Genomic DNA, 25,643 nt, shown 5'->3' with positions numbered 1-25,643 from the left:
ACCACCAATTTTCACAGAGAACAAACACTCTCTGCTCAGTTAATGCAGTTCTGCTCATTTTGTCTTTAACTACAGACACAAAAAGCAAAATTGCAGACATCACTTTTTTAGAGGGTTGTGTCATGGTTTGGGAAGGGTATTGTCCAATTTAGTTCTCCCAGTAAAACTACTTCCTGCTCCCTAGGGTGGGATGGAGAGAACTGGAAGCACAAGAGGCAAAACTCTCAGGTTTTTGTCTTCAGCTTTCAACTTAAATTATGTTAAACATTATGCTTTTAGTTTCAGCATCAAGGAACCTTAATTAAAAGAACGATTTAAATTATATTGTTAAGATATACTACAGCTATGTGTACTTCTTTAACACTTACTTTTGTTTGTTTGTTTGTTTGTTTTTTGAGGAGGAAGATTTGCAGGAGATAACAGCTTTTCCTAGAGCAGTGGCACAGCAAGAGAAAAAAAACATGGACAAGCTTTCCAGCCTGCAAACCCTTCTTCAGTTCCAAAACAGGAGTACAGAAAAGCACAAGGAGTTTTTCAGTTGAGTTTTATTAAATCAGGCATTGAGACAGATCCTGTAATACCTCAGGAACCCCAGGTTCACAGAACCTGGAGGTTTAGTGTGTGAAGTCCTTCTCTCCCGTTACTGGAGCAGGTTCTGTAGTCCCTTTTCTATTATTTCCTTTTTTTCCCCTTTCCCCCCTCTCTTTTATTAGAATTACAGCTCTTATGCCTTCCCTTGAACATTTTATAATAATTTTGCAAAGATGTACTTTGGGTCTCATTCCTCCTTGCTTGCCTTGAAAAAAAATTGAGTCATTAACGGGACATACAAGGACCTGGTTTCCCTGAGAGAATACAAATTTTAGGTAGCTGCTGCTAATTTCACATGTCCTAAAATCCCTTATCAGATTCAGCTGAAGTAAATCGAGGTGCAAACAGACAGGAGGAAATAACCTTGTTTTTACAGGAACAGGAAGAACCTGGAGTGTGTTTGTTCCTGAATAAAGCAAAGGCAGCTATTGATTGAGTCCAGCTCACTGGGATGATTCAAATTAAGCATCAGATTTAAGTCTTGGTATTCAAATCTCAGCCACAGAAAATTTTCTGAGAACTTGCATGCAAAACTGCTTGTATCACTTGCAAGTATGCACTCAGGGCAGTTTTTCTGCTTGTCAGAAGACAGAAACAGCTGAGAAACAACTCAAAGTCACAAATAAAAGCTGTCAAACTTGTGTTTGAAAGACACAAATTGAAGCTGTCAGTTATTTGTTTGTTTTTTTCCAAGAGGGCAAACAGGGACAATACAAGCCTGGGATAAGGAGAGAAGAGTTGGGAGAAAAAGGCAGTGAGAGGAAACTGTGAAGGAGAATGTTCAGAGGGAAAGGAATTTGTAACCCTGAAGGAGATATTCTTCAGACCTGAAATAAATGCAGGATTCCTAAACCTTGGCAGGCCTTTACTGTCTGCATATATTTATTAAACCCAGTGAGAAGAGGCACAGTTCATTTCCCTCTAAGGTCTGGGCTTGCATCTGTGCTGAGCAGTAAAGACAAAAACCAAAGATTCCTACTCCCAGTCTGCAGCTGCTAAATAATGAGAACATCCTTACCAGCCAGCATGCCCTCAAGAAGCTTATCAGAAGTCATTGAAAGAACCTAATTGATATTTCTGACTGTAACGATGTTTATTTAAATAGATAGTGTTATCCAGGATTTCTTTTCAATGTGGGTCAGAAACATAACCAAGCACACTGTAAATGGCCTACTGTCTTTGCATACTCCTGCAGTTGTTCCATGATCTGCTGTTGAAACTCCACATTTCAGAAAGGCTACAGGCTCTAGATCTCCAAGGCCAGCCTTTGTTAAGTAAGTTTTGAAATACTGAATATTTTCAAATATATTATCTGCTTTTCCCAGTTATGTTTTTGCATTCATAGTCTATAAATATCAAGGAACTCTTGCTACTTTTACCTGTTTCTGCCAAAGTTTCTGTGTGTGGATTTGACACCTGAAATTAGATTATAGATGAAGGAAAGAAGATGCAGTCCCTTTTCTGAGGACACAGATCTTTTCAGGGAGTTTTCCTTCTCGGGAATATAAGAGCTGTTTTCCTTCTAGAAATGATTGACTTACCTCCTTCAAGTGGCAAGTATCAACTGGAAACAATTACCTTTGGAAAGAGGAAGTTTTCAATTTTAGGATGAGTGAGCACCATCTGTAATTTCATGCCTTCAAGCTACCTTAACTTAAAAGTTCAAGAAGTTAAAGCCAGGAAGAGGGGGGGAAAAACCCAAAGCAAGACCAAAAAAAAGAAACCCCAAAACTTTAATTATTTCCAGCCAAATTTAGCCTTTTGTTTGCACACAGATATTATGCTTGTGGAATGGTTGTAAGTTGTGCCCTTTTTTTTTTATCATTTTCTGAGTTTGTTTGAAGTGTCAGTGCTACAGCATTGTGAGGATGAAGTCCAGATGTCATCATTCTGAAGTCCAGGGCAGATGATGGATGGTCCTCCACACTGCATAAACAGAGGGCAAACACAGAGCCAGCATAACAGCTGGATTGTCTTGCATTTTAGAAACATTAAAAAAATACAACAGATATTGGTTCATTCAGAAGAGAGTTCTAGAAATGCAATTTTAAAAAAATATCATTTGACATAAGAAAAAAGCCCCAAATATTACACAGAAATATTTGTGCTCTCACACAAAGGAAACATTTCTTTTTGATCTTCATACAAAGCATTTCAGCAACTGGCAAATTGCAAAACCTATCACTTCTGTTAGAAGAAATAACTGAAAATGGGCTCTTATCTCAATCTTGTCCTAACTCTAGAATATAAACATATTGTTGGTCTGCAAAGAGGGCCTGGCAATACCACAAAAACCGATTTTCTGAGATGGTTTTCAATCCCATTGTTTAGGACAGGACTGGAATTACCATTTTCATACACAAAGCATGGTTTTGAAGTGTTTTAACACTTCACATCACCAGAGTTAAAACAATTTTTATTTTCTTTTATAATACATGCAAAGAAGTTAGCTGAATTGTATGCAGTAAGGCAAAGGGGTTTGTTAATACTTTATTTTATATTATTGTGTTATACCTTATAATTGCCAACCTTATTCAGGCCTTATTTACACCTTAAAATTGCTGATTTTATTGAGGCATCAGTGGTATTTATCTGCTTGCTTTTTCTAAGAACCATTTAAACTTCTCAATGTCTTACAAACGCTGTTCACCCTCTACTTTCTCCAAATGCAATTCTTAGCTAAGGAACTGCATTAATTGGTTGACATCAAGGTTTTGATGCTGCATCCAAGCATTCTTTATCCGATCATGCATGAAATTCAGCTGGTTTGGATGGTTTTTGTTTTGGTTTTTGCGGGGGGATTGGGGTATTTTGAATTTGTTGTGGTGTTTTTCCTGTTGAATTGATCATATTTTATCACTCCCAAGGTTTTTTTTGGCACAGACACAAAGTGGAGCTCCCTGCCCTCAGATATTCAAGGGTGGGAAGGGTCAAACAACAAGAGGCAAATACGGAAGTGCTGTGACCCAAGGACTGCACAGCCCAGTTCTTTCCTGGGGAAGGGGAAGACCTTGACCCACAATTAGGTACAGAGACCTTGTAACTTGGCAAAGAAAGCAAGGCCAGACAAGATAAAAAACTAGGCAGGATTTCTCTTGTGTCTTTTGTTTGCATGCCATTGTGGGGCCTGATATATTCCATTTCTGCCAGTTTTCCCAGTTCTTTGCCTCATCCTATTACCATTACCCTTGAACTTAATGATGTTCATCCCATAACAGCAGTGCCTCTAAAGGAACGCCTCTGCACATCAAGACACAATTTGCTCTTTTGCTGATAGTAAAAAGCCTCTTAAGGGAGCCAGGAAGACCTCACTCCCCTTGACATCCCCTCACATGTTCCTACACAAACACTTCTTGTGTCGCCTCTAAATTACCCTGGGCTTACAGCTACATGAATGCCTTGACCTGTGCCCACTGCGCATGATTCAGCCAAGCAAAATCGAGAGCAAATGTTGCTTGGGCTTTAAGAACTTGAAATAACTTGGAAGCACAAGAAATCACCTTATCCTTTGGTTTGTTTTCTTTCAGATGCTGGACTTGCCTCTGTGGATGTGTGTTGACCTCTCACTGCAGGGGACTGTCAGGCCTGAATTGCTGTGAGTTGGTGTTCTTCTCCCTAGGGAATCAGAAAATATTATTAATTAGACCACAGAAATGCTTTCTGAAACCTTTCCCCTTTCTTGCCCTTTGCTGGTACATCTGCTCTTTCTGCCTTTCCCTGTTCCCTGAGTTCATTTCCCCTGTTTCCCTTCCATGCAGCTCCTAGCTGGGAAAAACTGGGAGAACTTATGGGGGACAGAGGGTAAGGTTTTCAGTTTCACCCAGATCCCAGATTCCCTAGGCAGTTAATCTCAGCAGGAAGGAAAAGAGGAGCCCTGCATCCCGCTCACTGACCCCACAGCCAGACAGGACCAGGAGCCACAGCGCAGAGCCCTGGTGCTGAAGCCTCCTGGCTTTGGCTGCTCAAACACCACAGCTTTTGGCAAAGATGGGAGGAGTGTGATGCTTTTTCCTGTCCTGAAAGAGAGGAGGAAAAGAAAATTAAGTCCACTGCACAAGTCCAAGGATCCCAGCTTCCACACTTTTTTTCTGACTGCTCACTATGGGGTTTTATCCATGGCAGGTGACACCTATTCAGAGTGTCCTTTTCCCAGCATTTTCATTCCTAATTATTTCAGACATTAAAAGGAAGCAGGACATTGGCACACCAAGGCTAAGAGCAGGGGAAGTGTGGGGGGAGAGCTAGAGAAGTGAAGGAGCAGGCATTTCTTGTTTACATTCATCAGTGCTGGGAACTTGGAGAACAGGTGTTGCTGCATGCATCAAGGACAGAATGCCCGTGCCTCGGTTGTTCTCCTTTGCTCGTAACCCCTGGGCTTCAGCCCCTCTCCAGAGGAGCAGAGAATTCCTCCAGGGTAAGAGGGACTCTGGTCCCACTGCAGGCATGTGTCCAGTAAAGGAGGGGAGTTGTTGAGAGGGCCTGAGCACGGAAAACATGAAACCCCACAAACACTGCAATGCACTCCGTGAGCTGCAGCACCAAGCCTTCACAGCAGGCAGAGGCAGGAGGTGCACGCAGGACAGAGAAGTACCACTGCACTTGGTGTTTGTGCTTACCTGTGTTTTTGTTCTGCTTCCCTTCACAGCTGCTCTTCTGCCAAGGTCATTTCCCTTTTCAGAAGGCTGTCTCCCGTGTGAACTCTCGCTGCAGGGAACTGCCAGGCCTGAATGGCTGTGAGTTTGTGTTCATCTCCCTGGGAAATCAGAAATTATTAATTAGACCACAGAAATGCTTTCTGAAACCTTTCCCCTTTCCTCCCCTTTGCTCTGAAGTTCTCCACTGTGAATTCCAGGTATAACAATATGTGCTTTAGTGCCAACAAAAGCTGGTCAGGTGGGAGCCAGGAAGCCAAGTCTCTCAATTTGGTCTGAACACCAGCTTCCAGCAGGGTATTGCTTCCTCTCTCATAGGCTCTCTTTAGCAAAGTGCTAAACACAGAATCAAGTGGCACAGTAGGTTATTCGCTTACCTCCTCATGATTTTTAAACTGTTTCAAGTGAAAAAAAGCATAACAGAAAAAGAATGATGACTATGAAACAAAAATCTCTTTAGCCATCCGTGTTTTGAGATGAGCTCTGTGCTGAACCCAGGGTGAAGCTCCAGGAGCACAAGTGTGCAGACCCCTGCCAAGCACCACCTCAGAGAACAAGCGATTTGTACTGAGGGGCACACACCCCAGTTAATGTGTACAAGTTAAACAGAATTCTCTTTCAGAACTGGGGGTTTTCAGTCCACCCCAGGTGCTACTTGACCACCAAATACACACAGAGGACTTGGTGAGGTTCTGTGGGCTTGGCAAATCCTGCTCCAAGCCCAGCTGATGCCCCTGTGACTCCAATGCTTTCCTGAAGGAGGTGGCAGAACTTGGCAATACTTGCCACCAGAGCTTTATTTCTGAAGAAGCTTCCTTTGGAAAATGCATCCACTTCCTACTTAACAGCACAGTGCTTTCTCCCTGATCTCAGCCTGAGCTGCCCACAGCCATGGAAACCACCTTCCTCTCCTGATCTCCACACTGGCCTAAAAACACTGTTACAGAAGCCAGCTACTTCCAGACCCAGATGGTGCATGCAGGGACAGTGTCTCTTCTCTTTAGGATCAGGGAAAAAGGGCAGAAGCACCTACAGAGCCTCAGTGCCTCTCTTGAGCAGGAAACACCATGGATTATTAAAAATGGGTAAAAATGATGCCCCTTTCACCCCACTGGTAGAAATGACACAACATCCCAATAAAAACTGTACCTGTTCCATTTTCAGACTGAAGCAACAGTATATTCCTGGCTTCTAAGGCAGCAGGGACAACAGCACTGAAGGGAAATGTTTGGATAATCATGTCTTCACTTAAAGAGAACCCAATTGCTTCATCAAAGCCATCACTGCTCTCAATCAGGACATCCACCATATCCAGGACATCTAATAAGTGAAGAAAAAATGCTAAGCAGAGGATCCAGACTTACAGGAAAAACAACAGAGGTAGAATGCAACACTCCAGGAATATAAGGCGTCTTTGTAATTTCTCAAAAAAAAAAAAAAATAAAAAAAGGATGAAAGCCACATTTGTCACACAATACAATGGTAAGTGCAACACAAAAATCATGGCTGAACCTTCACTCTGCCTTTCAATGCTGCTGTCCAGCACAGAGAAGCTGTGGCTGCTCCTGGATCCCTGCAGGTGTCCAAAGCCAGGTTGGACCCTGGGGCTTGGAGCAGCCCAGCTACTGAAAGGTGTCCCTGTTCATGGCAGGGGTGGAAGTGGCTGAGCTTTTAAGGAGCCTTTCCACCCAAACCATCCTGGGATTCCATGATTCTGTCAACAGTCCCAGGCAGAAGCGCTAAATTTCCATTTTAGTTCAAAAATGCTGCTGCAAGAGCATGAAGAGAGATTTCAAATACTGTTGAAGTGGCACAGCCACATCAGAAATTACTTTCAGGGGAAAAGCAGAAACTTAGAAATTCCACCTTCTACTTCTGATACCAAGTACATGTGGAGGGCTGAATCCTGGAGGGCCCTCACTCAACAGGATTTCTAGAGTTATCCATCCCCAGTTTGCTGATTAGGGCTAGAAAATGTAGCCCCAGGTCATGAAATTCTGTTGGTGATGGGTTACCACACACTGTTAATGTGAGAGACAGAGATGCTGGATGCTATCAGAGTCCTGTTTAAACACAGCCACCTGGACCATGCTGGCTTTCTGAAACAGGTCTGCTGCCTTGTCCATGTAGGGCTAGGGGTTTGTCACCAGCTCCAGCAGGATCTGTCAGGAAAGGTGCAGACAAAGCTAAGTGCACTGGCTGGCGAGTGTAGGGGAACCATACGTTACTAAGAAGGACCGTGTGCTAGAAGTGGGTGCAAGCTGGGCAGGGTAGCTTGCAAGACGACAACTTCCTTATCACTTCTGCAGGATTTTGTCTGTAGAGCAGGTTCCTGCTCTAGAGGAGACACTGATGGGGAAAAGTTCACTGCAATTTGGCATCTAGATTGCAGAAGGGCCGGGCAGAAGCGCCGTCAAATGCAGCGGCACAACTGGATTTAAACCTTTTAAATGCTGGAAAAGCTGGAGTTTCCTTCCAGTAAACCCCTGAGGCAACAGGGAGCGGTCACCTCGGTTTAAAAGGCAAATAAATGTCTTCTCCCATTCAATTCTGTCCCCAACAGTAGCAGAAAAAGGCGCCTCCGCCGTAAACCACGCCCCCCACCTGCGCTGTCATCCTTCTCAGCCACGCCGTCCCTTTGCAGCCCCAACTCCCCGTCCCCCTCTGCCCTCCATTGACAGACACCGCCCCGCTCTCTCCCGCCCCTCGCCCACTCCCCGCGCTCGGCAGCCCCGGAGCGACCCCGCCGTCCCCCTTGGTCACCGCCCAATCACCCAGGGCGGCACCGCCTCAGCAATGGCTGCAGTACCGCGCTGTGTCCACACGGCGGCGAGACTGAGAGGGCACCGGCCTGGGGGTGGCTGCAGTACCGCGCTGTGTCCACACGGCGGCGACACTGAGAGGGCACCGGCCCGGGGGTGGCTGCAGTACCGCGCTGTGTCCACACGGCGGCGACACTGCCGCCCAGCTCAGCCCAGGCTTGTGGGGCAGAGGAGGCAAAAAAAGCCACGAATTGAATAATCGCTTCCAAAAATCCTCCCAAATGAATGCCCCCAAAACGGCCGACCAAAACTAAAAACATCTCTGCCTCTAACCAAATAACACCAATAAAACATTTCAACTCTATCTTTATATTTCTATTCTCATTTTTATATGTATTCCTTATATATTATGCTATTTGCATTATTTATATAGTATGTATTTCATAGAAATTTATTACTCGTATTTGTTAATATGTTATATTTCGACAAATATATTGATATTTTTATATTTTCATATTTTTTCTATTATTTATATCTCATATTTATACTAGCTATATAACACCCCAGCAGTGATTGTGACAGACCTGAATAATTAGAGATCAATGGGAAGTTGTTCGGTGCACCAAAAGTGATAGAGAATGTCAGCTTGACTGGTGTCACACGTAGAGCTAGGACAATGGCCCTAAACACCCAAAAAGTTAAAGAAACCCTGAGCCACGCTGTGGCCAGACCCCACAGGGGTGGTTTATTGAAAGCACCAGAAAGGAATGGGAATAATGGGAAGAACAATGGGAATGCCCTGGCCCTCAGCTTGGTCCCATCTGCCCACACCACTGCCCTTGGGAAGTGCTGTTCTTCCTGGCTGGAAAGCCAGCAAACAATTTCTCCTTCATCCCTTAAAACTGTTCATGGAAAGCCTCTGTTCTCCCCACATTTCTCCTCAAACAACATCTATTCTCCTTCTGTCTCTCCGGTCCCCCCCCGAGTGTTTGGCTCCGCTGCTCCCTGGCGCTTTGGCAATTAATATAATTGATGAATTAACGTGATTGATGCTGAGCCTGGCTGGGCGGGCGAGAGGCGCCGAGGGGCTCAGGCCAGGCCCGGCCGTGCCAGCGCCATGGCACGCTGCAGCTGCTCGTATGACACAAACATCACCACGTTCCAGGAGCCCAGCCGCAGGAAGGACGGGACGAAGCTGTGTCAGCAAAAGCAGCGCTGAAGTGGGAGTGCTGGGACATCCCCAAAGTCCCGCATGGGGGTTGGGATGTTTGGGATCTGTTTGCAGGTGCTCAACTCACCCCTTGTAGAGGCCGGCGGGGCCATCCTGCGTGAGCAGGGCCAGGAGGCAGCTCAGGACGTTGCTGTACTGCCCGGGGCTGGTGTTCATGTACCGCGTCTTCACCACGTCCACCGGCGATGCCACCACTGTGGCACAGAACCCGGCGCCAAAGGCGGCCACGAAGTGGCACGGGACGTTGTCTAAAGGTGGGGAGGAGCTGGGGGTTGGATGTGGCAGGGACGGGGATGGCACCTGGCCACGTCCCCGTGTGCTCACCTGCCATGAGCTGTGCCCGCAGCAGCGCGTCCTTGATGAGGTCGTAGGTGACGAGCTCCCCGCAGTTGATGACGGCATTGCGGGCGATGTTGGGCGGCGTCCCTGGGCAGAAGGGAGGAGGCATTGGGAATCTGCTCACAGCCCCTCCTGCAGCATCCTGGGCAGGTGACCCAGCCCTGCTGTGCCCATCCTTGTTCCCTTCCTCATCACCATTTCCACTGCTATTCCCACCCCGTCCCTTTCCGTGCCCGTCGCTGTCCAGTCCCACCTCTCCAGAGCCCGCGGATCCCCTCCTCCCTGGCGATGGTGCGGTAGGCGTCCCCAGCGCTGCTGTAGCGGGGCGCGCTGTCCGACAGGGCCGCGCTGGCCTGGAACCGCACCTTGACCACGTCGGTGGGCTGCGCACAGGCCACGGCCACAGCCCCCGTGGTGCAGCCAGCCAGGAGCCGCGTGCCCACGCCTGTGCCTGGAGAGGGCGGGTGTCGGGACCCCTGGCCCTGCAGGGACCCCCAGCCCTGCAGGGACCCTGAGGTGAGCGGCCTGCGGTGCACAGGAACACTCACTCTCAGCACCCTTGGGGGTGTACAGCTGCTTCACAGAGTCGTAGAGCCCGATGCGGATGGAGGAGAAGCCCATCTGGCGCTGCAGCCCGGCCGCCAGCCCTCAGTAGAGGCTGCGAGCTCCCTCTGTCCTCACCATGGTGCTCAGCGTCCCCACAACACCCCGGTACTCCACGGAGCTGATGGTCCGGGGGATCCTCACCTCGCCCTGGATCTGTGGGGTGCCAAGTGCATCACCCCACCTCTTGTTCCTCCCCAGGTGCCACCAGCCCTGTGGCAGTCACCAGGTGCTCCCTCGGGGCCCTGGGGACCCGGCGGATCGTACCTGCAGCCGCACTTTGGCGGTGTCCAGGGGAAAGGTGCACAGGTCAGTGATGCAGCCGGCCATCCCCGCGCTGATGAACTTCATGGTGGCCGTCGGGGGCACCTCGGGGGGCTTCAGACCCACCATGGTGGCAGAGGGGCTGGAAGGAGAGGAGGAGTTTGTGGAGGGTGCATCAGCACAGGGCTTCACATGGGTGTCCTGTTCAGCGACGGAGGTGATGACGTGCCAGGGTGGCTCTCGATGGCTTTGGTCAGTCCCAACAACCATGTCCTGCCCTGTCTCCTCCCCTCTGTCCCAGGGAAACTGAGGCACAGGGCTTGCTCAGCATGGGCTCAGCAATGCCCACCCTTCCCTATCCCACCCCAGCCATAACGGGGCCTGCTCCCTGAGATCATCTCCCCCAGTGACCTGCCCGGAGCCCTGTCCCTCCGTGGCCTATCCGGAGGGACCTCGGCACAGTGCTCCACTCCTGCTTGCACAGGCAGTGCCCTCAGAGCCCTCTCCCTGGCCCCGGCCTTATATAGCAGCCAGGACATTCCAGCAGCCAGGGATCGGGTGACAGGAAAACAGGGTTGCCCCAGTGGCATTTCAGCTGACAGGACTGGCTCACCTGGCACCCGTGATGAGGTGGCTATTTCAGCCCTCTGCCCCGCTCACGGGGCTCAGGCATGGGGAGGGGGTCCTGCCCAGACCCCCGGCATTGCGCTGGGAGGAACACTGGCTTTCACCCTAAACCCACTCTGGGGAGGATGAGATGCAGAAAACCCTCGCCCAAAGGCTTTACAAGCACGTGCTTTGGAGGCAGTGCAGCACTGAGCCCTTTGTGCAGGGCAGATTGGATCCCTTTGTCCGACACAGAGCCACAATCCACCCCACACAGCTGCCAAGCTCCCAGCAGGTTTGCTCTGCATGGTGGAACATGTTCCCCAAGCTCAGGAGGAGCAGGGGCTGGATGAGCAGCTGGGAGTGAAATCCACCCTCAAACCCGTGACGTGTATGGCCAGACACTGGGTCTGAGGCTGCTGGGATGGACTGGGCTCAGGACAAGAGGCTGGAAGACAAGGTGGAGGGAAGCAAGGCCCCTTTCCCCCATTTTTAAAAAGCTCAGTGTGTTTACCCCTTGGTGCTCGTCAGGCCCACATGCAGAAAGGTCCCGCAGGATGAGCTGCGAGCCTCCACACTCACACCCGAGCTCACCTTGCACAAGAGCGACTTCCAGTGCTCCTGACACCCTGAAGTCACCTTTGCTCCAGCCCTCGAGCTCCAGACAAAGCTGCCTGGCACCAACACTCCTCTCCAGCTGGCTCCTGCCTTGTTTTCCTGCCCGGCTCCAGTGCTGACCTACACCTGAAAGGAAGACGCTGTTCACCTTGTGCCCAAGACACAGCTCAGGGGCCAGTGCTGTGACCTCCTCAGCAACACTGATCCCAGCCCAGCTGGCATCCTGCCCGAGTCTTTTTTGGGGATGCCACCAGCAGAAAGCAGCCTGCACGTCACTCCTGTCCTTCCAGGGGACACAGGGTGCCTGACCTGCCATCCCGACCCAGCAAGGGCAGGGAAAGGGGCCACAGACACAGGGCAAGCTGTTCCAGCAGTGAATTACGCATTCAGGGTGTCCCCTGGGGAAACAACACTGCAGAAGTGGGAGAAAAATGAGATGCTGATCCTTTGGCTGCTTAAATCCTGAATTCCATGCTGGGTTTGAAAAGCAGCTCAGATTGGAAGTGACTCACCCCTGCTGCACGGTGATAGTCAATTCCTTGGCAAAGCAGTGATCTTTCCATGGGCTCCTGGCCACCCCAGCTTCCAGCAGCATTCCTCTGACTTGGAAGCTCATGTGGGAGAGACTCCTGTCCCCTGTTAAGGAAAGGTTCATGCCCTGGCATAAGCACAGTGCCCAGGCTGACTAGAAAACAGAGGAATTTTATTGAAACAAATTCTGGAGACAGCAGTACAAAAATAACTGAGCTCTGTTGTCATCAAAGTCTGTTCTCTGAAAGGTGTACCAAAATAATTTAAATATACAAGTGTCATCTTTCTAGTCACCCTTTTTTGTACACCCACCAGATTTCAGAGTGCCCTTGGCCTGTGTACACACAAGCACTGTGGGCACCTGTGGAAACAGAGAATTGAGCTGCCCACCAACTATTTTTGAAAGAGCCATTTCACAGGAATAAATCCTAAGCCTGGACTACTTAACAGGCTGTGGGTTACCCACAGTCTCATTGGGGACCTGCCCCTACAAGACACAGCTCCCTGTGGCTGACCACAGGCTTTAAGCCCTTCTAAACAGGGCACTGCAAGTGACCAATCAGGCCAACTAAAAACAGAGCCTGGAAGCTGTGGCTTCCACCTCCCCTTTGCTGGAGGGCTCAGCCTTTGCCACACATCTGGCCATGGCTTAGGAAGCTCTGCTGGGCACGGCCTCTGGCCAGCACTATTCCCTCTTGGAGAGCTGAGCAGAGAAGATCCTGGTGATTCTTCTGAGAGCTCGGGGCTGGGCCTGGGACGGTTTGCTCTTCGGAAGGGGATTCCTCCAGGCACGGCTCCCTTCTCTCCCCAGAGCAGGAGTGACCAGGTGTGAGAGCTCTGCCCTGTGCTTCGTTTCATGTCAAGGCAAACCACAGGGCTGTGCAGAGGGTGACAGGTTAGACACACAGAAAAAAACACCCCAGTGAGAAAGAGAATGATCTGAAGCCCAGAAAGGAGCTCTGGTGTGTGACCTCTGAACTTGTGAGCATCCACCCTCAGCCAAAGGAATGACAGTGGTCTAGTCACTGGGACCTGACTGCATTTTGGCTTTCCATTATTATTTTACTTAATAATTTGCAGTACCCTGAAGACCAAGTCTCCTCACAGGGCAGAGGCAATGCTCTATCACAACAAATCTTCAGACTGCTGACAGGACAGGGCATGGGCTTAAACTAAAAGAGGAGAGATTTAAATCAGATATTGGGAAGAAGTTCTTCCCTATGAGGGTGGTAAGGCCCTGGCACAGGGTGCCCAGAGAAGCTGTGGCTGCCCCTGAATCCCTGGAAGTGCCCAAGGCCAGGCTGGATGCAGTTTAGAACAATCTGGTCTAGGGGAAGCCACGGCAAGGGTTGGGGCTGGATAAGCTTTAAGGTCCCTCCCAACCCAAACCATGACTGTGATTCCATGAGAAATGGGATGGTCCAGGCTCAGCTGCCTGCAGGGACCCCAAAGCAGCAGCCCATGAGAGGAAAAGCCCTGGTTTATACAGAGTCATCTCCTCCTTGCTTTGCCAGCAGCCTCCCACAGCCTGGCTTTGTCCCCAATGTTCCCAGCAGCACTAGAAAAAGAGTAATTTCAGCACACAAACACATTTCTCCCCAGCTAGTTCAGAGCTGGCTGTGCCTGTGAAGCACTGGGAGAAGCGATCCTGCTCCAGGAGCCATTAGGGGAGGGAAGCTGCGGGGCCAGGAAGGTCTTTTGGAAAACTGATCCGCCAGTCTGGCCTTTCACCTACATCCCTGGGCTGCTTCTCTGAGTCCTGGGAAAGGTCTCCTGAAGTGCCCAGCTCCCTCCCAAGAGAAACAGCACCAGGACCCTGTTTTGGTGCAATTTGATATGCACTGTTGGGAGAGGGAAATGGCTTTTCTAGGAATAAGTGAGTCCTCGTGTTTGGTAACCTGTGCATCACAGGCTCAGGTAGCAGCCTGCAGGCAAAATATTTTAAAACACTTCCTGCCTATCAGACTGAAATAACAGACATGGATAATTAGGAAAATCTTTGCTTTGTTCTTCTTTCTTCTAAACAATTTTCCAGGAGAAACTTCCTAAACCAAAATGTAAGGAGCCAAGAGAGATAAATGCAGACCTGGCCACAGTGGAAGATTAAAAGATTAAAAACCAGCAGAGAGAGCTGCTCGCTGGGCAAAGTGCTTCCCTTGGACAGGGCTGTCCAGAGACCAGGACAGCAGCTGAAAGGTCAGGAGTGGCTGGAGAGGGGCAGTGACTGATCCCTGAGTTCTGCACAGCATCTGGAAGCCTCTCTCTAGGAAATTCCAATCTGACAATTAACCCTATTTCAAAGGTGCATGAAGCCACATTTCCTGCCTCCCACAGCTCCCCTTTCCCATGTGCCACATGTCCTGCACAGCCAGGGATGGAGAGCCAGCACCTGCCATTTTCAATGTAAGGAACAGAACTCCAGAATGGTTTGGGTGGAAAGGGCCTTAGAGCCCATCCAGTCCCACCCCCTGCCATGGGCAGGGGCACCTTCCATTATCCCAGGCTGTTCCAAGCCCTGTCCAACCTGGTTTTCAACACTGCCAGGGATCCAGGAGCAGCCACAGCTGCTCTGAGCACCCTGTGCCAGGGCCTCACCTCCCTCACTGTCAATAATTCCTTCCTGACATCTAATTCCCCTAAAATGCTCTGTATTCCAAAGCCGAAACACAAGAGGAGGTGCCTGGTGCTATTTGATGTCAATGAGGCAAAGGAGAGCAGTCTGTTTGCTCCCAAAGTCAGGAAACCAGGTGTGCTTGGAAAACACACCACTGGCATGTTGTTTCAGTGATGACCAGCTAAAATACAGCTCCTCCCATTTTCCTACCATTGCCCAAAGTGCAGGGTGAAGTGGTGCTCACAGGTGTGTATTTATCCTAATGACCTTCCTAAAAATGAACCTCCAGCTGTGGGAAAGGTGTAACACCAGTTCTTGCTGCTATTTTACATGTACAGGTGGGACTCAAACTGAGCAAGGTTTAAAAGCACCATTAGCACTCCCAGCTCAGACAGACGACCAGAATCACAGAACCGTGGAATTACTGAGGTTGGAGAGGACACATAGGATCATGGACCAACTGTTCCCCCAGCACTGCCAAGGCCACCACTATCACATGTCCTCAAGTGCCACATCCACACAGCTTGAAATCCCTGCAGGGATGGGGGACTCACCACTGCCCTGGGCAGCTGTGCCAGGGCTGGGCAACCTTTTGGAGGAAGAAATGTTCCCTAATATCCAACCTAAACCTCCCCTGGCACAAATTGTGGCCATCCTGTCCCTGGGAGTAGGGCCCATCCCTCCTGTCAGAGTTGTGCAGAGCCAGAAGGTCTCTCCTGAGCCTCCTGTTCTCCAGGCTGAGCCCCTTTCCCAGCTCCCTCAGCTGTTCCTGGTGCTCCAGACCCTTCCCCAGCTCCCTTGCTCTTTTTTGGACATCAAACCTTCCTTTGATCCATCTCAGAGGCACCTTCTGAGTGCCAGTTTTATCCTCCTCCATAGTTTCCAGAGCACACATCTGAAAAGTCGTGTTTACACCACTCCCCACCCCAGGAACAGGCTCTGGTCAGTGCCCATCCCAGGCTTCTCCCTCTCTGTCTCTCAGACTCTGAGTGCCTGGTGCTCAGCCAGGAAGCACACATGTTCCACGGGGAAGATGCAAGAGGAAAGGGGACTCGAGCACCAAGGATCACACTTCACTCTTCTTTTTACAGGAATGGCAGGGACACTGACACCAGCCGAGGATTACTCAGTGCCTGTGTGCCAGGGGCTGGATTAAAGCAGATTCATGAGGATGTCATGAGAGGACATGGCTTCTTCCAAGGTCAAAGAATTCCAGCCTTGGAGGCAGAGAAGGTTTCAGCCCTGTGGCTCAGCAAGTTTGCTGGCAGTTTTGTTTGCACACAGGGATGGAGGGCAAACAGATCCGTGTTAGCAGGCTACAGCCTACCCTGGCACTGGCCTTGCACCTTCTCCTGCTTTCCAGGCAGGAAATCAGGAAGATCCAGCAGACCAGAAGAAACAACACAACCAAGAATGTTTTGGCAATTGCTGCCATCAGCATTTTTGGAACATATAAAGCCTGCTATTGTGAATCTGCCCAAGGCTGTGTTGTTTCTAATTCACACTGAAGGCAACTCTATGTATACAGAAATATGAATTATTCTGCATAAAACTGGTCTCCACAGAAGTTTCTTATTCTTTTGGAATATTCCCAGAGGTGGGGGGGGGGGGGGGGGGGGGGGGTGAAATATCCCAGTATTTAGAGAGAGACTTTAGCCAAGGGCCTGGAGTGCCAGGACAAGGGGGAACAGCTTCCCACTGTCAGAGGACAGGGTTAGATGGGATATTGGGAAGAAATTCCCTGTGAGGGTGGGGAGGTGCCCAGACCAGCTGTAGCTGCCCCTGGATCACTGGAAGTGTCCAAGGCCAGGCTGGACAGGGCTTGGAGCAGCCTGGGATGGTGGAAGGCATCCCCGCCCATGGCAGGGGGTGGAACAAGAGAAGCTTTGAGGTTTTTGACCACACAAACCTTTCTGGGATTCTGGCATTTTATGGAAAAGTTTATTAAACTCTGATTTTTCAAACTTATCCTCAAGGCCACACTCAGAGCAGGTGAGCAGAGTGGAAGACAAGAGCTGGGAAGGACCTCAAGAACGGGAAGTGTTAGTTTGATGCAATGGAGAAAATAAGTGAAAAACAAAAGAGGTTTTGTGAGGCCCTACAAAACTCTGATCCCTGGAAGGTGCTCACAGCATCCATGCTGAGCCTGAGCTGCTGCAGCACCTCCTCAGGGCCCCATGAGCCGGGACAACACTTTTGTCTCAAATGCTGCCAGCTCCTTTGCTGTGACTGCCCAGCTCCACACCTCAGCACTGCTTTGTCATTCCAGGAAGGAAGATGGGGAAAGCAGGGAGTCAGACAAGCCAGGGAGAGGAGGCAGGAGCACTAGGAAGGCCAGGAGAGATGGCTGCCAGCTGCTAAGTGAGTGAGGGCTGTGGTGTTCCGAGGACAGCTCAGATTTCAGCCTTGCTGTCACACTTGGTGTTTGCTGACCTGTGCAGAACCAAACCAAGTCCAGATTTAGAAGTTGATGTCCCAATTAAAAGCAAAACTATGAGGAAGCATTTTTTCCGACTCTATGTATTGGTAGCAGTGAAAAACTGGTTCTTCAAAGAGAATTTGATGCACAAGGCACAACGGAAGCCTGTCTCAGCACACGCTGCAAGCGCTGCAGCAAAGAATTAACGACAGCTAATCCTCAAATTAGGGACTTTAAGAGCAAAATATTCACATAGCTCATTGCTAACATTTTACCTAATTTGTAATAACTTACAGGGCGGTAGTTCCAGCCACTCAGCTCAGAGCTGCACAGAGGGGATTCAAGAAAAGCTGGTATTAGTATTACACCACAGGTGTCCGTGACTTCAGAGCTATCAGAGCCTGTCTGAGTCTGTTTTGATTCATCAGACAAGCTGTTCCCAGTGACACAAATGCTCCTGGAAGTGCTTGTTTCGTAGGTCACATGGAGAGGAACAAGGGCATCACCTTATCTGGGAGTAGTAAACAAACAGCCCAGCTGCTGCACACCCACAGCAGAGCTGGGGCTGGAAAAGAATGATGGAATTCCAGAATGGTTTGGGTGGGAAGGGACCTTAAAGCTTATTTCATTTCAACTCCTTCCATGGGAAGGGACACCTTCCACTAGACCAGGGGGCTCCAAGCCCCATCCAGCTTGGCTTGGAACATTTCCAGGGATGGAGCAGCCACAGCTTCTCTGGGCAACTCTGTGCCAGGGCCTCCCCACCCTCACAGGGAAGAATTTCTTCCCAATATCCAAACTAAATCTCCCCTCTTTTAGTTTAAAACTGTGTCCCCTTATCCCATCACTATCTGCCTGTGTAAAAAGTCACTCTCTTTTTAATTCTCTTTATGAACTGAAAATAAATATGTAGGTGTTGAAACAACTGAGCAACAAACCTCTCACAGTAAATAAATCTTCATGACCAGAAAACAAAACGAATTGTCAGCAATCCACAGCTTTGGTGCAGGAGGAGCAATCACTCACGTTATTCTGCTACTCCCTGGGTCACAGAACCATTACAAGATACCTCTCCAGGAGCCCCCTCCATTTTATCTTGATCTAAAAGAGATGAATTGAAGCCATAATTACAAGTTAGAGCTCCTCAGAATTAGGCATGTCACCTCACATTAAAGCACAAAGTGTGGATGACAACCTGCGACTTCCACTGACCCTGATGAGCAGCATTTCCTGAGCACACTGAACAACTGGGTGATGTAAAGGCATGAGGATCACAGACAATGCAGGCATGGGTGTTAAAAACCATCCTCATGGAGAGAAGAGCTATTGGGAAGATCCCCCTGACACAATTTGAAAGCCATCACATTTAAGTTCAGTGCTGGCAGGCAAAGGAAGGGAGAAGTTCTGTTCCTGTTTTAAGGAGTGGACTAAATTGGACAATAAAGGAGAGGACATCCCATACTTACCCCTCTGGAGATGCAGAGGGATGAGAGGAAGTGCTGAGCAGTCTCATGGAGGCTTCCATCTCCTGGGGTGGAAGGAAGAAGTTGGGAACAACAACAGGATCAGATCTGAGCAGAGCTGTTAAGGAACAACCTTTGGCAGTACGCAGCTGCACGGAGATCCAGATGGGGAAAAAGCCTCACTGTTAACAGGTCCCAAATAACAAATTTCATTTGTTTTAATCAATATTCCATTGTTCTAACACTTGGTTCTCTCACCTGGGACACCAACTTGTTTAAAACAATACCTCACAAATTTGTAGAGGACTTCATCCTGCAAAAATTCCAACACTTAATCCAAGATTCGTAACTTGTGCAAGAAACATTAGGAAGTATTTTAAAAGCAAAATAAAGAATGTTTTTTAATGCAGTAGAAACACAAGAGCTTTAACACATGGGGGGAAAAAAAAACACGGAGAGAAAATGCAAGAAGACATATCAGAACTACCCAAAATGAAGTGACTCTCACAAATCACAAAATTTATTGGCTACAAGTTTTAGGAAAGTCATCACCACTGTGAAACAGTGTAATGGGGTCCTCCAACACCTTCCCAGACCACCAGGTCTGGATTCATTTCCCAGGGAAGAGTTTCACATAGACAATTTCCCTGTCCTGAGGCCAGGGAGACTCTAACTAAGCAGAAGAATCATCAAATGCATGGAGTGTTTAAGAATAAAGGATACAAAGGGATTTTTGGTTTGATGGAGCTATCTGAGCCTTCCACTGGGTCTTCACTGCTGTCATCAGGGAAGCTCTCACAGTTTCTTTCTGAGCCAGCTTGTGCTGATACACTCCCAACACAGTTCTCATCAGAACCACTTCCTTCTTTGCTTTGATGATCTCCATTTACAACCTCAGCATTTTCCTCCTCCTCTCTCTCAGCGGTTTTTCCACTGGTCAAAGCCCTGTCTCCTGGGAATGGCAGCAGCTCCTCAGAGCCTGCATGGATCTCTACACTTCTCTTGATGGGTTCAGTGCTCTGTAAATGCACAGAGCAACAATTCAGCTTAAATCTGATTTATTAGGGGGTTTGGCAGAAAGTCCTAGTTGTAATGATGGTTGGGAGCTAAACATGCACAGCTCTGCAAACACTGCTGATGTGAGCATGTTCTGCTCTGTTTCCCACTGACAAGGCCAGAAGAACAGAAATGCTGAGGAAAAACCAGAAGCATTAAGGATGAAGTTAATGGGAAAGGTTACAAATTCTTTAAAAAGTCACAATCCCTTATTTTTGCTTCCCAGTGAGCAGATGTTGTTAACTGCTTGCATCCTCTGAGAACTGAGTTCACCAGTATTAGGTAAAGTGGGCAACAATTTTGAGGCAAGTCCTGCTCCAAGAGAACGGTGGGGGACATTTGGGAAAGAAGGAGTCTGGAACAGATTGTAGAGGAAGACACGTAAAAGAGCAGTAAAAACAATTGTTAAGGATGAGAAGGGAAATAAAAAGAACAAAACCTTGGAGAATAAAGAGGGGAGGGTGGAAAAAAGGGAAGATCAAGGCGACAAAAGAATGGCAAATTCTGGCTAATAGGGATGTGCCCTTCAACTCCATCTCCTGGAAGTGCTGCTACCCTGTAAGAAGCCATGGGCAGAAAAAGCAGGGAATAACTTTCCAACTGGCAGGAACTGAAGCTCTGGGCTCCAGTATATTCTCTAGTCTGGTAAGTTATTCTAAAAGCATCAGCAGGGATTTGATTTCCTTGTCATTTTGCTCCTCACAGCAACAACTCGCCATTGATTAGGCTGCTGACCTGAGACACCAACTGACTGGATTTTTCCAGAAGATGGCAGCCTTTGGGATCCACTTCTCTGCTCATCGAGCCCTGAGGGTCACTCTCACACTCCTCATGGCTTGGTATGGATGTGCTGAAGTCAGGGAAAGACCTGGTCAGCTTCTCACTGAAGTATCTTTGAACCTCACCCAGGTCAAGTTTTTTCTGCAAGCAGTGGTAAGAAATTTGGTAAGAGGGGGAAAACAAGCCTGTGGCAGTTGGGTTTAGGTTGGATCATTTTAGTCAACAACATGTAAACACACAAATAAAAGATCAAAGACTGTCTGACAGCCTTACTCCTGTAATGTGCAACACCACAGCGTTTCACCAGCTGTCATTCACTGCTCATGGACAGAAATTAAGGTAAAATCAAGGGGATTTATGCTAATTTAAACTTACAAAAACAAAACCAGATACAAACATAACCCTTATTCTTAGCAGGGCCTGGGGAAAGACCCTGCCTGTTTTAACAATGGCATCATTTAAATCCTAATTTATAAGGGTGCAAATGAAACAAATCAGGAAGCATCAATGACAAGGGAAAGAACATCTAGGCTGTGTCAAAAGGAATCTGTCCCAGGATTGCTACCTCCTGCACCCCCTTCTCACTGGGAAAGGGAATGCCCACGAATTTTTAAGCCCACACACAGTGGACACATTTGACAGAGTGTACCATTTTTCCAGTAGAGTCAATTTGCTTTAGAGAGGTCTTTCTGAGACCTGAGAATAATCAGAAAGGTTGTCAGCCTGTGGACTTACCACTCCAGAGTGGGAACACTGACTTCCTTCGACAAGGAATTCAACATCTGCTTGGACAAGTTTGCAGAATTAGTGGGACATGCTGGAAAGCTGACCTTCACCTAGGATGGAAAGGAAAAAGGAATACTGCATGTGAGTCTTTCACAGCAAGAAAATAAGAGAAATTACGATGTTATCCTGCTGATCTAACAAAACCTCAGGCTTTCTAAATAGCTTTAAATATTCAAATGATTTCGCAGCACTGAGCCAAAGTAGCATTTGACAACACTTTCATTTCAGACACTTTTGTTAACGCCCCCCATACTATCAAAGAATAAAGTGATGGAAAGAAGGGTAAGGGTTGCATTACATGTCTATAACACACCCCAGCAGACCTGGAAGAATACAGAAAAACCCAGAAAAAATAGCAAATATCCCAGAAAAACAGATTCCTGACAAATTAGATGTCTCCTAACCAACTAAAAGTTGAATCTACTGTATGTTTTTGAGCACCAGCTGTCACCCCAAGCAGCAAATACAGCTCTGCCATGCTCCCAGACATCCAAATGCACAGAATAGCCTCCTACAAAACTGCTGAACACCCATGAAGCAACGACATACAGGATACAGAGCACATATACACTGACAGGAATCCTTTTCAGGAATGCTGAAACACAGCCTTGAAATAGGGCTTGGAAGTGGGCCCGAGGTCCAGGACAATCCTGTCCAACAGGGGAATATTATTTGGAATACCTCAGTTATGTTTAGCTAAAAATGTCCCTGCAGGACAGTGAAAGCCCAGGGCAGGGACAGGGATTGCCAGGAGAACCACTGTGCACACAGCACTCTGGATACACAGACAGCTGAACTTCAATATGTAAAAAGAAATAAAAGTATTTGGCTACAACTGCCTGGCCACACTTCAACCAACTGCAGCAACAACAAAGAGCACGTGAAGGAAGCAGTTAGGGATTTCCTTCAGCAGGAAAACCCAACCTCCAAAGCACTGTCAAAATAAAACCAGGGAGGATATGGATGAACCAAATCTTGGAAGATGAACTAATGGGGAAAAGGAGGATGCCAAGGGGCAGGAAATCAATAGGTATGCACCTCCAGCATTCTTCTAGCACAACGCAAAAAATGGCATTACAATTCTACTCTTCAATTCACTTAACAGAATTTATTTGCCTTGCATGAAATGTAAGCAATCTAAGAAAGGGGATGAAGAAAACACAGTCCTCTTAATACTGCACTACAAACTTTACCTGCTTTATGCCACACTTTGAAGACTAAGGTTTGTTCTGGATCCAGGAGAAGCCCTTTGGATAATCTGTTAAGAACAAAACCCTTTGCTTTATGCAAAGCAGGAAAGAGCAGTAAAATGCTTCTGAAGTTTCATCACCATTTTATCTACCCAGAGAAATCCTTTTCTTTCTGTATTGATGGGGGTAGGAACAAAACAAACCCCAAAACTACTGAGCCTCAAAGCATAACACATCTCTACACAGTCTGGGCTTCTGCTTATTCAAGAAGTATTTCCCTCTCCTCACTCTTGCTGTACTTTTAAAAGATAGGACCAAAAACTATGAAGGAACAGAAATACAATTTACTTCATGACTCAGTAACAAAGCGACAGCAAAGAACTAGGGTTATGGTTCAGAGCTGTAATGTTTGAAGTTCATTCCTGGAAAAAAAATTGGAAAAGGAAAAATGAAGTGTTGAACGTAGAAGAGTTTTTAAGTGTCTGAAGGGATTCAGATATTAGAAACACTGGAGGAGACAAGATTGGATCACACAGGTTAATTCCTGCATACTGCCATGTATGACTTGATCTGCTGAGGTCCCTCAAAGCAGTCAATCTATCTGTTTTAATTTAAGCTCAGATATGCAGGTCTGGGCTAAAAACCCCCAAGCCACACATCCTTTTCACACCTGGGCTGGCTGTCAGACCCAGGGAGTGTCTGTGTGAATCCCCATCTCTCACCTTGCTTGCTGCTGGAAGTCCCAGACTGGTGAGTCTGTATTTTCTGTCACTGGAGTGGTTACTGGAGCATCTGCACCAGCAAGTGGCACACAGCTACTGGGGGCTGCTACTTCACGTTCTGCCAAGGGACTTCCTGAAATGATACAGAATTAAATACAGATTTCTACATTAATAACAGCAACACCTGAAGGCAGTTCAGCAATCAAAACCACATAATTAGCAAAGAAATGCACCATCTAGAAAACACCCTTCTCACTGGTGGAGCTGATAGCATGTTATATTTGCAATGGAAGCAAATATTATACAAACCCTTTACTGAACAGAAACTGGAATATTAAAGGGAGAAATAGAAAAACCATTTGCCCAAGATCATCTAAGAAGTCAGTTAAAGCTAGGAATAAAATCCATGTCCAGTGACCCCAAGCATAGAAATATTCCAGTGTTTGAGCTACTCTGTCACCTGGGCAGCACACAGATTGTTCTCTGTGCAGCGTCCAGATTTGGGGTTCCCTGTCAGCTTTGCTGGTTCCCATGAATTATCCCATAGCCCCAAATTCCCTGTTCTATTCCCACTGCCATAACTTCACAGTGCCTCATGGAGTGTGGATATTCCCATGCAGCTGTGCCAGAAACCAGTAGAGCTTCCAAGGAAACTTAGCAGCATCAACAGGTGCAGGTGAATATTCCAAAGAATTTGCTGTTTAAAACCCTCATCCCCCAGCCCCACCCATGTCCCTGGGGACTCTTGACAGAGTTGCCTGGAATTCAGCTGGTTTAACCCCCATAGCTCGGGCTCCAGGTGCTGTTTCCAAGCAGGAGAAGGCAGGGCTGGAGGTGCTCCCAGCCCGTTCCAAGGCGCGGCCCCTGTGCCCGCAGGAGAACAACTCTCCCTGCAGAAGCTCAGTTCTTTTCAGAGCCTCAGCAGTGGCCTCTGCAAGTTCTTTTCCCTCAGGAAAGGGGTGCACATCCCTGCCTCCAGCACACCTCCAGTGGGACCCACCTGCAAAACCTTTCCATCCCTTCTGCACTTCCAGCTGGCTCCCTGAAAAACTCCCACTTTCATCCACACAAAACTTCACCCCACCTGTGATATATGTTATAATTCGTGTTTATATAAAAGGATTGTATGAAATAAAATAAAATAAAAAGAGTCTCTTAAACACCAAGCACCCGGGGCCATAGACAACGACCGTAATTAGCATATCAACAGACCTAGCCCGGTGATCTCCACCACAGACAGAAAGAGATAATCGATAAAATACCTGCCAAAGGACCCATCACCTCCGATGGCTCCCATTAGCGAGAAGACAGCACTTCATTACACGTCGATATGGAGCAGACAAAGCCTTCATCAGCGTGCAGGAAGCACTTTTGTCCAGGGCAGCACCACAAAAGGATTTAATTTAAATATGAGAATTTGCTGCAGAAACAAAGGTGCCCATTCAGAGCAGCCCCTGGCCCAGGAGCCACGGGCAGCCCTTGAGCCGTGTCTGTGCCAGCGCTGCCTGGGCAGCCCCGTGTCCATCCCTGGGACACGCTTGGCACAGGCAGGACACCACAGAGCCAAAGCACAAGAGGTGCTGTTGCCTTCCAGGGACTCCTGGCCTCCTCCTGCCCCACACTGCCAGCCAGCTGGGACACACAGAAACACCAAGGAACATTGCTGGCCGCCGTGCAGCTTTGGGCCACAAAAGCAGCCTCAGCAGTTGCCATTGTTTTGGCCTGGCAATACTCACCTGCAGGAAACCTACGGACTTGAGACTCAGATTTAGGATTCCCCTCAACCCCAGTGTATCTTTAGTATATCCTGCGATCTGGAAGTAAAGAGGAAAATTCTCAGTTGAATTTCAACAAATGAGGTTTTGCCATTGCAGAGCTTTTTTAGGTTGCAAAGTAGGGGGAGCCTCTCCCCTGGCAGGTGTTGGAGAAGCAGCCCGAGCGGAACCGTGCCCGTCTCCTGCCGTGCTCCAGCCCCGCTCGTTCCACAGGGGTACGGGCCCGGGGAAGGGGAGCCCGGCGCTGCTCCCGCTGGGGCTCTGCCCACCCGCGGGGTGCCGGCGGTGCCGCGGGATGGGAGCGCCGGGATTCGGGGCTCCAGGGCCGGCACGGCGGTCACGGAGTCCCGAGTGGTTCCAGCAGAGATAAAGCATCTGCACGAGGAGATCCCGCCGCCGTTCTCTCGGCACAGCTACCGGCAGAGCCCCGGCTCCCTGCGGCAGGAGAGGGATCGTGCCCGGAGACCCACCCCCGCTGCGGCCGGAGCGGGAGCGGCAGCGCTGGGAACCCCCGGCGGACACCGACAAAACCCAGAACCGACCCCAGGTCCCACCTGAGCACCTCGGGCTCCGCGCAGCACCGGGAGCAGCCCCTGGGTTGGGTTCGCACAGCGCTCCGAGCGATGCTCCCGTCTCATCCC

At 48.6% G+C, this 25,643-nt stretch overlaps 1 protein-coding gene across 8 annotated transcripts; it reads right to left on the bottom strand.

Moving 5' to 3' along the window:
• Window positions 1–527: 527 nt before the first annotated feature.
• Window positions 528–25,643, bottom strand: LOC116997366 (mitochondrial uncoupling protein 3-like). Of its 8 annotated transcripts, none has more exons than XR_004418178.1 (17): window positions 25,557–25,643; window positions 24,964–25,041; window positions 24,228–24,311; window positions 23,228–23,360; window positions 22,509–22,573; window positions 21,265–21,365; window positions 20,485–20,599; window positions 19,417–19,712; window positions 18,697–18,801; window positions 10,446–10,584; window positions 9,829–10,100; window positions 9,561–9,662; window positions 9,304–9,484; window positions 5,208–5,344; window positions 4,485–4,607; window positions 4,092–4,206; window positions 528–2,517 (listed from the first exon to the last, which is right to left on the bottom strand). XR_004418178.1 is itself a non-coding variant. In XM_033061962.1 (17 exons), the coding sequence occupies exons 6-17, from the start codon at window positions 21,309–21,311 to the stop codon at window positions 5,337–5,339; spliced, it is 1,503 nt and encodes a 500-aa protein (XP_032917853.1). In that variant the 5' UTR covers window positions 21,312–21,365; window positions 22,509–22,573; window positions 23,228–23,360; window positions 24,228–24,311; window positions 24,964–25,041; window positions 25,557–25,643; the 3' UTR covers window positions 5,251–5,336. The 8 variants fall into 8 exon arrangements, 6 of the variants coding, with proteins under 6 accessions (XP_032917882.1, XP_032917853.1, XP_032917931.1 ...); XM_033061962.1 differs by lacking the exons at window positions 528–2,517; window positions 4,092–4,206; window positions 4,485–4,607 and adding exons at window positions 6,393–6,563; window positions 7,325–7,405; window positions 8,590–8,687 and having other exon boundaries at window positions 5,251–5,344; window positions 9,941–10,100; XR_004418177.1 differs by having other exon boundaries at window positions 528–4,206.

Source organism: Catharus ustulatus, chromosome 1 (genome assembly GCF_009819885.2).
Source record: "Catharus ustulatus isolate bCatUst1 chromosome 1, bCatUst1.pri.v2, whole genome shotgun sequence".
NCBI classification, from domain to species: domain Eukaryota; kingdom Metazoa; phylum Chordata; class Aves; order Passeriformes; family Turdidae; genus Catharus; species Catharus ustulatus.
The sequence above is the reverse complement of the archived record's forward strand: the minus strand, read 5'-3'. Positions and strand labels throughout refer to the sequence as shown.